Source organism: Bos grunniens, chromosome 24 (genome assembly GCF_055505025.1).
Source record: "Bos grunniens cultivar Pamir isolate PY7600 chromosome 24, Bosgru_T2T1.0, whole genome shotgun sequence".
Lineage (NCBI taxonomy): Eukaryota > Metazoa > Chordata > Mammalia > Artiodactyla > Bovidae > Bos > Bos grunniens.
In genome coordinates, this window is record NC_141188.1 from 38439132 (window position 1) to 38452643 (window position 13512).

The following is a 13512-nucleotide window of genomic DNA, read 5'->3' on the forward strand; positions in this document are numbered from 1 at the left end:
AACCACACATTACTGCCTGGCCTTGAAGCTCTAATCAAGGAAGTCTGCCTGGAGTTTACCTGGCTGGACTTTTAAACTGCTTTGGATAAGGAGACAAGTAAAAATGCTATTTGCTCCCCATTCTCCCCTATTTTTTAACTGGAAAAGCTGTAACTCTTATGCCAAGCCCATTCAACCACTATGGAAGTGTTGGAGGCAGGTCACATTTTCTTTAGTTCCACAGATCCACAGATGGAGAACTTTGCCCAGGAGCTGTACTTAATGGATTACACCAGAGCCTGTTCTAATCTGATTTAGATGATGAGATATGGGACTTTTAAGCTGGTAGAATTTATGAGAGACTCTGGACTTGAACTGATGCTGTAATGGAATGATTCCATTTCGAACCTGAGGACAGGGTAAATGTATTTCACTTGTGGGACAGACATGGATTGTTGGGGGTCAGGGGTTGGGTTGTTAGGCAGAATCTTAAGAATGAACTCCCAGTGACCTTCTTGCTTGTATAACCCTCTCCCCTTTGAGTTTGGTGGGGACCTGTGACATGATGAATTATCACTCCCATGACTATGTTTCATTGTATGAAAAAAGGGAGATTAACTAGGTGGGTCAATCTAATCACAAAAGCATTTTAAAAACAGAATTTTCTCTAGGTGGCAACACAAGGCAAAGTCAGAGAATCAAAGGGTAAGAAGCACTCAATGCGCTACTGTGACCTTGAAGATGGAGGGAGTCATGTGCAAGGATCAGAGGACAGCCTCTAGAAGTTGAGTTGACTCCTAGCCAATGGCCCCCAAGGAAACAACTGAATTTTGCTATCAATCTGAATGAACTTGAAAATGGATTCTTCCAGGGAGTTCCCAGGTGGTCTAGTGGTTAGGACTTGCTTTCACAGCTGTGGCCTGGCCTCAAGGCTACAAACGACCACTCATTCACCTTAGCTGTCATCCAAAGCTACCTCATTGCTGTGTCACAGTTATCTGATGACCAGGCCAAAAATTAATCCGTAAAAGTGGTTGAAAGAAAGTTTTCCTCATGCTCTCCACTCCTAGAGATCAATTCATTTTTATACAGCCCCAAGTATTTGCACTGATACTGAAATAGTCCAATAATTTTCACTCAAGTTCACAAGAAGCCTTAGAAAATCTAGGTTAACTCCTCGGAATATTTAGAAGAAATATTCCATAAAATTATCATGGTATTCTGGTATTCTGACTTGCTTTCAAGCTGGAGCAGATTGATCAATAGAGTCATGAATTTAAGATTCTCTATGGAGTTTGGGGTTGGTCTACACAATTGAACACTGAAGGCAGATAACCAAGGTGCATCAAATTATTTGCACCTGTACTTCTGTCCAGTCCAAGTACCTCTTGCAGAAGGGCTTCCTTAAAAATGTGAATTAAAAAATGGCTATTCTGACTGAGGAAATGCAATTGCATGGTAAATGTGCTAACAGCCCATGTTAAAGGGTTTAGCAGCCCAGCTGACTCTTGAGTAGCACACAGGCTGTCAGTCCAGCTAATGTCACTAAAATCCCTAACAAAAAAATATTGTGTTCAAAATCCAAGACTGACTGGCATCATATATTGAAAAAGTTATTTTGGATGACTACCTATGAACCATTCTAAATTTGCTTCAGGCCACATGGTGGATCCTGATTAGTAGCTGATAATGCTTACTATTAAGACCTCAAGTTCATTAGCAAACATGGTACAACATGAAGTGTCCCAACTGAGGAAACAGAATAGAATTCACGTCTTGGTTATCACTTATTAACCATGTAGGCTCACCTCTATGAACCTGTTCCCTCATTATAACTTCAACTTCATAAGACTGCTTTGAGGATAAAGTGACATAACTGAAGTAAAAGAACTCTGATAACCAGAAAACTATGCCAATAGTGTTGTGGTGCTTCCCAGCATGTGGTAACCCAATGGGACATGATATGAGTCAAATGAGGTGAATTAAGCAGCATCTTCTGGAGAAGGAAATGGCAACCCACTCCAGTGTTCTTGCCTGGAGAATCCCATGGACGGAGAAGCCTGGTAGGCTGCAGTCCATGGGGTCGCACAGAGTCGGACACGACTGAAGCGACTTGGCAGCAGCAGCAGCAAGCAGCGTCTTCAATGAAGGGAAAGCCCTTTAAGGTGATTATAATCCTCCTCTGAATCACAGTCAGTAAAAAATCCATTGTCTCTCTGAAGCCAAATACATAAAAATTGCTGAAGATAGGTCTCTAGAGTTCCAAGCCTGAAAAGGTAAGATTTGGGGGCCTAGGGTTTTCTGGTGAGAGTGAGTTTGAGTCCAGAATCTTAACTAGAACAGGACAAGGCAGATAGAATCTACAAGGTCAGAACAAAGGCAGCAACTAAAGTAAGGCTCAAAGTTAAGACTCTGAAACTCACATACTCAAAGAATGAACAAACTTCAAAAACAGCATTTTTATTTGGCAAAATCAGCAAACAAATTGGCAATCCTGACAGTCAGTCAGTCATTTCAATCTAACATTTTACTTAGTAGATAAACATTTATAGAAAATCTGTAAATAGTACAAACACTTTTCTCAAAATGCTAAAAGGCCAAACACAATAGATTACATAGTCTATGTTTTCATCTGTATGAAATTCTAAAAAATGCAAAACTAATGATACAAAACAAATCATTATTTGCCAATGGCAAAGGTGGGAGGATATGACTGACTGCAAATGGACACATGAATTTCAGGGGATGAAGGAAATGTTCTATATAATGTTTATGGTTGTAGACAGACATCTATATATACATCTTCAAAACTCACTGAATTCTACACTGAAAACTGGAGAATGTTACTCTGTGAAAAAATATACCTCAAAAAAAATTGTAAAGGTTACACATAAGTCAGCATGCTTTTCAAAGAATCATTCCAGTAAAAATATTTTACTTGTAAAAAAATATTTGTAGAAAATCTGGAAATAAGATATAAAATTTTTTCACAATCATAAGCAGCGGTTACTTTTTTACTTTAATTTTCTAATTTAAATTTTACATTGGGGTATAGTTGATTTACAATGTTGTTAGTTTCAGGGGTACAGCAGTGATTCAGTTATACACATATATACATCCATTCTTTTTCAGATTCCCTTCCCATATAGGTTGTTTTAGAACACTGAGTATAGTTCCCTGTACTATACAGTAGGTCCTTGTTGATTATTTTGTGTATCTGTTAATCCCAAACTCCTAATTTATCCACCCCCCCAGCCTTTCTCCTTTGCTAACCATATATTTGTTTTCAAAGACCGTAAGTCTGTTTCTGTTTTGTAAATAAATGCATTTGTATCAACTTTTTAGACTTCATATAAGTGGTATTGTATGCAATTTGTCTTTCTCTGACTTATTTCACTTAGTAAAATAATCTCTAGGTCCATCCACATTGCCCCAGATGGTATTATTTCTTTTTTATGGCTAACAGTCTACTGTACATATATCACATCTTCTTTATCCATTCCTCTGTCGATGGACATTTAGGCTGCTTCCATGTTTAGACTGCTGTGAATAATGCCACAGTGAACACAGGGATGCACGTATCTTTTTGAACTATGGTTTTCTCTGGATATGAGCCCAGAAATGGGATTGCTGGATCACATGGTAGATTTTGGTTTTTAAGCAATGTCCATACTATTCTCCATAGTGGTTGTATCAATTTACATTCCCAACACTGCAAGAGGGTTCCCTTTTCTCCACACCCTCTTTTATTGTTTGTAGACTTTTGATGATGGTCATTCTGACCAGTGTGAGGTGATACCTCACTTCTTTAAAAATTAGCAATGCCGAGCATCTTTACATGTGTTTTTTGGCCATCTGTATGTATTTTTTGGAGAAATGCCTATTTACATCTGCCCTTTTTTTTTTTTGACTGGGTTATTTTTGGGTTTTTGATATTGAGCTGCAAGAGCTATTTGTATTATTTTGGAGATTAATCTTTGTTGGTCACTTCATTTACAAATATTAAAATATTCTTCCATTCTGTGAGTTGTCTTTTCACTTTGCTTATGGTTGCCTTTACTGTGCAAAAGCTTTTAAGCTTAATTGGGTCCCATTTCTGTATTTTTTATTTTATTTTCATTGTCTATGAGGTAGATCCAAAAAAATATTGCTGCAATTTATGTCAAAGACTATTATGCCTATGTTTTCCTATAAGAGTTTATAGTATCTGGTCTTACATTTAGGCCTTTAATCCATTTTGAGTTTACTCTTGTGTACAGTGTTAGAGAATATTCTAACTTCCTTCTTTAATATATAGCTGTGTTCCCAGTGTCACTTACTGAAGAGACTGTCTTTTCTCCATTGTATATTCTTGCCTCCTTTATTGTAGATTAACTAACCATAGGTGCATGGGTTTATATCTAGGCATTCCATCTTGTTCCATTGATCTATATTTCTGTTTCTGTTCCAGTACAATACTGCTTTGATTACTGTAGCTTTGTAGTATAAAGTCAGGGAGCCTGATTTCTCCAACTCCATTTTTCTTTGTCAGAATTGCTTTGGATATCCTGAGTTTTTCACGTTTCCATACAAATTTTAAAATTTTTGTTCCAGCTCTGTGAAAAATTCTATTGATAATCTGTTAGGGATTGCACTGAATCTGTACATTGCCTTGGGTAGTATAGTAATTTTGACAATATTGAGTCTTCCAATCCAAGAAGTATGTCTTTCCATCTGTTTGTGTCATATTCCATCTCTTTCATCAGCATGTCACAGTTTTTGGAGTTTTTCCTAGCTTTTTCCTGTAGTTGATTTCTAATCTCATAGTATTGTGGTTGGAAAATATGTTTGATGTGATTTCAACTTTTTAAAATTTACTGAGGTTTGTTTTGAGATCCAGCATGTGATCCATCCATAGAGTGTTCCAAGTGCACTAGAGAAGAATGTGTATTCTGCTGCTTTCAGATGGAATAGTCTATAAATATCAATTAAGTTCAAGCAATGTTTACTTTATAACATTATAAGAATTTTTTTTTCCTTCTAGAGGAACAAGCAAAAGTAAAAAGTACTTGAAAAGTGACCGTGAATGCAATTTAAAACCCTCCAAAAAAAGTCTCATGAACTCAGTACAATGACGTGGTACTTGACAGGTCTTTGAATGTTTTCCAGAATGTAACACTAAACAAGAAGTTCTAAATTCAGGTTGTACAGGAGTCAAGTAGAACATATAACTGATTGGCATGGGGCAAGGTTACTGAAGTAAGCTGGAGAGTACATGGCCCTTCCCGAATGAGTTGGCATCACTGGGTCCCACAGACTGATGTCAGGAAAAAGTACAGACTATTGTATAGCCAGAGTTGCTGATAATTAAAGACTTAGTATGTGAAATTTCCTGATTTCTTGAAATTCTCTGATGGTTCAAAATTTTTTTTACACCACCATGTGGGCTAAACAAAACACATCCATATGCAGAATTATGACTTCAGGTCCATAACGCATGCTTTCTGAACTTTTTCAATAACAAAGTCTTACCTTCTTTCAAACGGCTTACTTCTTTCATTCGTAGAGAGTCCAGGATAATGTGGAATACTAGTGCACCTGAAGTCAAATTCATCTTGAAATTATATGATGGTCAGTCACTTCTAGTCACTTTGCTGAAAAGCAAAGTTCTGTTTACATCTCTAAGCGTACTGGTTGGTAAAAAAAGGAAAATATAAATCAGAATGAAAGGAGAAGGAGTGAGGAAAAACTGAAGAAAAACACAATTTTAGGAGCCTAGTCAGCTTTTAGACTTCAGAGCAACAAAATAATCCATGTGTTGAAATTTGAGAACTTCATTGCCCCAACTAGTCCAACCTGGCTGTAAATTTCGAGCAAACAATTCCAAACATTCTCCCTCTGGCTTGATATAGTCTTTTAGAACCTCTGTCCAAAAACGAGAAAAGAAAAAAAAAAAAAACACAAAAATTATTATTAAGGAAGGAATCAAAGTCCTTTAGTAGTTAAGAGGAGAAAAGCAGAGATGTTTCCTTAAAAAAGAAAAACAGCAAGTTAACTTCAAGGATTTCATCATAGACTTCACTATTTGTAGTTAGAAAGTCATTTGAAATAAACACCCCTGAGATCGAGAACAATACCATCAGAACTTTCAATAGTCCTAATTTATCACTTTTCATTTTTAGAGGAGAAAGGAAGATTTTAACACCCACACCGGTGACTTTTCAGTTTTCCAATAATGCTGACATAGCTCCCGAGTACTAGCTTAATTTATTTTTTAATAAATGTAATCCATGCATGGACAAAAGTACATACGAATAATACAAAGACAATCCACTTTACAAACTAAGATAAATATCATTGTAAGTCTCCACAAAAACATACTTAAGTGTTAAGAGTTGGAAACACAGATAAATATTCAGAACATATACCTAACAAATAACTCTTACCTCCTCAGCTATAATTTGGCAGTACTGAGAACACTCCTTCACTTCCAAATTACAGATACTTCTTTACCTAAAATTTCACTGTATTATTTCTACAGTTAAATATTCCTTGTTCAATATATTCATAACTACTGAACATTGTATTTGTTGGGAAAACGGCATCTCATCTATACATTGGCTAAATAGCTGTAATCTACACTAACAGAAGCTTTTTTTTAAGCACATGTTCATTTGAATGACAAATATTTAAATCAGTTTAACCTTGATCATGTTGCTGGTTAGCTTATTCTTCAACAGGAACTTAGTATGAAAATAACAATTCAAGTATGAAAAGTCATTAGAACAGGCAAAATATAGTTCCTAATGGCTTTATAGGATTGAGCTTTAAAGAAATCCATCAAATTCTCTTTAGGAATGATAAGGGTTTCTTAGAAATACTTCATAGAGATTAGATTTAAAAGCTAATATATGAAAAATTTTATATTTCATAATGTTCTTTAGTTGCTCTCACAACAAAGTAATTGTTTGTCTGAAAGCACTGATCCTGTCTATCAAAAATCAAAGAATCAAAAGTATTCATTGCCTACAACTCAAACAAACTCAAGTCTGGACTTTGATAGCTTCTAGGAGATGCTGACATGACAGTTCTAGTCCTTTCGTAACTATGTAACTAAATGCTACTAAACTTGAGTGAGAAACATTTCCCCAGAGTCTTGAAGGACAATAAACTTTTATATCACATTTCCATGTTTTGCCCCATGAATTCAATGCCTCACCAGGCTCAACTCACTTTTAAAGTGGTCTAACATTATACTGAAGCAAGGTTTTGTTTTCTTATTTCTGCTTGTTTGTTCAGTTCTTCAGTACAAAGATGTTAATGACTCTACTTTGGCATTTTAAACTGGAATCCAAACTGGAATCAGCCAATCAAAAATGTTTACTATTTCTGAGCACCCATTATAAGTGCTACAGGACTTAAAAGAAACAGATATCCATGTTTTCTAAGACTTCACAAACTAACAGAAAAAGATGGTCAGGTATTTGAAGTGAAAAAAATACATAAAACCTAAACCCATTTATCATCTCCCACTTTATCAATGGAACACATTTTGGCATCACTTTTTTCCTTTTTAGTTGCAAAACACAGAAAATCAAGGAGTGAAGTTTTTACAGTGCTAACTACATATGTTTAATTTCAAAACAAAGCAAAAGAAACAGAAGAAAATTAATGGAAATGTTTTATTCTTACTAATTTTAAATATCAATTTAAATGAAAATGCAAGATCTTAAAAGTTCTCATCACAAGAAAAAACATTGTAATTATGTGTAGACTTATTGTGATCAGTGAAAATGTACATATACCTTGAATCATTATATTACACACCTGAAACTAATATGGTGTTCTATGGCATTTATATCTCAATTTTTAAAAGTAAATTCACATGTATAAATTTAAATATGACATATATATAAATAATTACATAACATCTGGCATTAGTAAAACATACTTCTAACCAATGGAGAGGAAATAATTTATATATAGCTAGTTCATTCCCCTTCTGCTTGGGAGCAAGAGGCGGCTGGGGGGAAAGTACTCATATGTCAGTGCATAGAATCTCATACAAACTGTTAGTGAGTAAAGCAGTGAAAAGCAGCAGAAATTTCTCTAAGGAGCAATATAAAAAACAAAATTTTGATTCAAATACTTTTATTTCATTATATTCCTACCTTAAATCTTTAAACTTAAAAGATTATAAATTTACATTAGGCTGGAAAGCCATAGCTATTGTTGGCTTATGTTTCAATCTACAGGAAGAAATTTCAAAACTTAAAAAGAGTAAATGCATCATTTTGATATGGAATATGCTGCCAATTTGGTGTTTTTTATATTTTGCAGTAGAAAAAACAAACTAAAACTTGTTTGAAAAAAAAAAAAACCACCTTGGTGCTTTTAGAAGCTAAGGAGAGAGGAGATCATTTCATTCTGTGAATTTGCAAAAAGCACTTTAAGAATATTTACATGTAAAAGTTCTAAGCATTACATAGACAGCATGTATTATACCAAATCCTAGGGTTATAATTTCAGAGTAAAACATAGGCAGAAATCTGAAAGTTGCTTTCTGATGGCTTCATGTAGGTCTACATCCAAAACACAGACACTTGCTATACAGAAACATGAACTCAAAAATAAAGGATTATAAATACTGCTTGTCTACCAGTACTTCACCAAAACATAAGAATTACATATATTGAATCATGCAAAAAATTTCTCCCCAAAATCTAACTTTTCTTTTTAAATAGTCTCAATCCTAAAAATGTGTTTGTGCTGCTCTCTACTGGGAATACAGAAGAACTGCACTTCATAAATAGAAGCTATAAAATATAGGGCTAATTTTTATTAATAGTAATAAAACACTAATTTTAATCACTATTTTATAAAACCTTGTATCTTAAGACTCATCTTTAAACATAATCTGTGTAAAATGAATTGAGAAATAGTTTAACCATCATTTGGGAATGAAAGGTTTTTTGGGTCTGGCTTTTGGATTTTTAAAAGTAAAAAAAATAAGCTCTAAAGACAAACCCTTTATTAAACTTTGATACTCACCAAATGATAAAGAAAATTCCAATGAGAAGAATACAACTTAGATTTCCTCCACTGAGTATAACTGGTAGCAAACATAATTTTTTTCTCAAAGAACAGTACAGATTTTCCATTTAAGTCAAATGTTTACTTGCATTAAAGACTCTATCATAGTCCAAAGTTTAAAGGCAATTATTCACTGAGAATGCCTCTAGGTCAAAAAATGGATCAACAGGTAGACATCTGAATATTTCTCAAATGAATTAACACTAAAGACTCTTCTGCATAGGAAATCTAAGATATAAGAAATCTGGAGTGTTACCAATAAACATCCTTTTGGGAATGTGAATTCACCTTCCTATGTATCCTAGCTCATGAACTTTGAATGTCAAATTTAGTATTTCTCAGGGACTTATATTCCTTCCTATTTTTTTATTCTTTCAGTTGAAAAACTTAGCATTTACTGATCTTCTACTATGTGTGACAGACTCTCAAATGCAACCAATCCTCACAGCTCTGAAAGACTAAATATCATTATTCGCTCTTCAAACGACGACTCTGAGGTGGAAAATTATGAGTACCTCGCTCAAGTAGCAGAGCCTGGATTCAAGGTCTTTTAGGTCAATCTGAAAAGCCAAAACTTTCCACTATTCCTTGCTGTTTAGTTTCATTAAATGATGAACATCATACTAAAGCATTAAGACTAGTAAGAACTGCAGGATACTACTACCTTTCCAACGGTTCAGAAAAGCAACACTACTCAACATAAAACTGAGACTGTCTACCATATATCAAGGGAATTGTAAGCATCTCTCTGACTGCTTTCTAAGCTCTAGGCTTTAGAACAAGCAAGGGGTGGAGCCCTGACAATACAATAAAGACCCCAGAACTACAGTCCTCAGAAGTACCACCAGTCTTTACTCAGTTGCGCCAGTGATGGGATAAGAGCCCCATTAGTCAGGGGACCCTAAAACACAGTGGGAGAAGAAAGACTGAGGTAAGGTAAGACGAGTCTACACAGTCACCTGGGTGTTCACACGGCTCCATTTCCGCTTCAACAGAGTTTGGACCTAACAGACCCTTTTTCCAGCCACCCTCTAGACTTCTTTCAGGTCACAACCTCCAAGACCATTCAGCACCATTTTTGCGGTGAGCCCCTTACTGCCAACCACAATGATGCGCTCCAAGACCCATAAGAATTATTCCACCCAGCGGAGGAGGTGGTCAGCCACTGCTGGGTGGGTCTCCAACACCCACCTCTCTGTGGGCTTTGATTCGAGGCCACGATGTGCCCCTGGAGGGCTCCCGACCCCGCTCCTCCCATGTGCTGGCCCGGCAGCCTCTGAAGATGCAGAGCCAGCGCAGTGGCAGCGGCAGCGTCCTCCTCTTCCCTGACACGCCCGAGCCGCCCCCAGACAAGTGGGACAAAGCACTGGATGCCGCCACAGGCCTGGAGAAGGCCGCTCTGGATCTGCATGCCCTGGGTTCTGCCCACATAGATCCCCCATCTCTCTGCCTTCCTGAAGCGCCACCTCCTGGATGTGGTGACCACCTGACCAACCTCTGCAGGCCAGCCAGGTTGGTACTTCCTGGAAAGGCTGACACTCCCACAGCACAAGAGGCCAGCAAGCCCAGCTCCGCTCGAAGGCCAGGCTCCCCCACTTGATGTCAGGGCCTCTGGCTGAGCCCCTCCCTGGTTAACCACCTGGAGCCCTCTCCCCAAAGCCAGGGACCAAATGCAAACAATAAAAGGTTTCTGGAGCAAAAAAAGAAAAAAAAAACAACAACAACAACAATCAATTCTCTATCTCACCAATTCTTCTATATGATTTTAGAATATTAATTAAAATAACACATATCGTATTGAATTTCCAAATCTCTAGACCATTCAAATGTAACATTCAATCCTTTTGTCAATTTCATAAAAGTCATAACAATTCTATTTTATAGAAACATACCAGCAAGAGGTGGCTTATGTGAATGGAGCGTACAGGGCACACTGACAATTAACTTGTGGTCTGGAATGGGCAGCTCTTTTACATCTGCATTCCTACTGAAACAGAACAACAATGTAATTGTATTTTAAAGGACAATTTATTACTTTTAAGCCACAGTTGTCTTTGATTTCTTTTCACCTTTCAAATAGCACCTCCATTTATAATAATTTAAGAAGAGAAATAATAATGGAAATCAACAATTTAAGTATTAAGAAATTTCAGATAGTTTTCTCTTCTACAATAATAACTATTGCACATTAGATAAAGCAAATGATAATATACAATTTCATGTGCCATTAGCATTCACACTTTTCTTGTTTGGGCCATTTCCAGATTTTCAAAAATGTAAAAACTAAGGAAAACCAATGATTACTGTGTTAAGTTTTGAAAGCCTGAAAATTAATACATTTATACAATTTTGAAAAATCACCCTTCCTACCTTAACAGTAAAGCAGCTTTTTCTGGAACTCTTCCCAATATAAGACCTTCATAAGGCTTTTTGTGTGGAGAATCTAATGGGAACACAAACTCTCCTGAACTGGTGATCTGACAAAAAGGAGACAGAAACAAAAACAACCCATACACCTGTAAATCCCATACACCAGGAAAGGATTGTTTTTTTTTCCTTCCAGTATACAGTTTCTACCAAAGAAAAAGAATTATTAAACCTCAAGGCTACTGCTATCCAATAAAAATATAATGTGGGCCACAGATGGAAGCCCATGTAATTTAAAATTTCTAGTACCAACATTTAAAAAAAGCAAGAAGAATGAGGCAAAATTCATTTTAACTATATTTTAATTTTAAATTATTTTTAATTTAATGTAACATATCTAAAATATTATCATTTTAGTATGTAGCCAATTCAAAAAATTACTGAGGTATGTTACAGTCTTTCATATTAAGTATTTTAAATCCAAAATGTGACATTTATTAGCTCATCTCAACGTGGACCAGTCACCTTTCAAGTGCTGAAGAGCTACACATAGCTAGTGACACACCACACCATACCATACCATAGTGGGCAGGGCAGCTTTACACGACTAAAAAATTATTTTAAATTTCTATCATCTTGCACATAAAACTCTTGGTTTTTCATTAAAATATGTTACTAGAAACCATGCCATCATTTATTCATTTGTTCATTCAAATAACATTTACCTGTATTACTAGCAATGTGACTAAGTACATGACGATAAAGTATTTTCCTTTATTTATAGGAAACAGTGTCATTAAATACTGTCAAGAGCTAAAATTAATAATGAAAGTAGCTTGGGAACTGATGAGACAGACAATGCAAGTTCTAACCTCTTGGCATTAAAAATCCAGAAATTCAATCTCATCATTTCATCCTGGAGTGATTGATCAGACTCCCAGAGACTCACTCCAACTAATCAAACTCAAAACACAATTTAAAATAATATTCAATTAGTTAATTAAGCATGGAGGCAGATATTTTCACTATCATAATACTCATATCTATCCTCTATGGAATCCTTTAGCGTATATCAAGGTACTAAAAACCAAACCAGTAAAGTCCTTTTATCTCCTCTAGGGCCTACAAATAGCAACAGCTATTCCACACAGTGCTGTATAAACACTGGCAAATTCTGATGCTTTGGATGTCCTTTATACTCAATGCAGACTACTCCATCTGATGTAACAATATGTGCAAACACCTAACAAGTATTTCATATTTTTACATATTTTATATATTTCATAAATAAGTAAAACATATTTTTGTTTTAAACTATCATACCACCTCTTAGAACTGATTCCTACCAGAAATGAACAGTCTTAGTTTTCATGTATTAACATTTTACTGGTTTTAATTTCAGAAGGTAACCTTTTCCTGACTTTGGTCCCAGTTTCTAACTATGAAAGGAAAGGACTGTCGTAACAGAGTAGAATGGAGTTTTATATGCCCATAACGATCCTATTGCAAATTAACCAGAGCTAAGCCCAAAGTACAACTGTAAAAGCAAACAATTATCAGCACTTGTTTGCCAAGTGCCATAAAATAGGTGCAAATAAACAATGTACACAGCTTTCAGAAGATACCCCAGTTACTACAAAGCACACAAAGCACATTAAACATAGACCTCTCCTCTGTCTAAAATGAATAGACGAGTAATATTAATGTTAAACATTCAGTCCCTAAAACCTGGTTTGTTTTTTTTAAAGTTTAGGAGGCTTTTGCGGAATTCATTTAAGTAGACAGTGTATCTTTAAAAGGACAGCCAATGAACTTTGAACAACACACCACTTTTCTATATTTTTGGTATTCTTGAAACCAAGCAAAGATTAATATTAAAGACCTTTCAACTCATTAAGGAGTTAGAATCATTTCTTTCAAAAACAAGCACTGAGGAACACAGTTAAGATTCACAGTATAAAAGGCCTTGCTTCCAGCATTTTCCCAACTCTTCCACACTAGGTTTCTTTGCTATTTTCCTTTCCATCCCCAGCAACATAAGGGGGAAAAAATGACAAAGAAAAGAAAAAAGAAAAAGTCACAAAGGGCAGCTGA

General features: G+C 35.7%; 1 protein-coding gene across 14 annotated transcripts in view; it reads right to left on the reverse strand.

The window, feature by feature from the left end:
• Positions 1–2423: 2423 nt before the first annotated feature.
• METTL4 (methyltransferase 4, N6-adenosine) overlaps positions 2424–13512 on the reverse strand; it is a 29507-nt gene continuing 18418 nt past the window's right edge. For 7 of the 14 annotated variants that reach the window (XM_086373073.1, XM_086373074.1, XM_086373077.1 and 4 more), the window contains 3 exons: positions 11422–11528; positions 10944–11038; positions 2424–5883 (listed from right to left, as the gene is read on the reverse strand). In XM_086373073.1, the coding sequence (XP_086229199.1) occupies positions 5738–5883; positions 10944–11038; positions 11422–11528 (348 nt within the window). In that variant the 3' untranslated portion in view covers positions 2424–5737. The remainder of the gene's footprint in view (positions 5884–10943; positions 11039–11421; positions 11529–13512) is intronic. The other 7 variants (XM_086373081.1, XM_086373086.1, XM_086373078.1 and 4 more) reach the window with 3 other exon arrangements.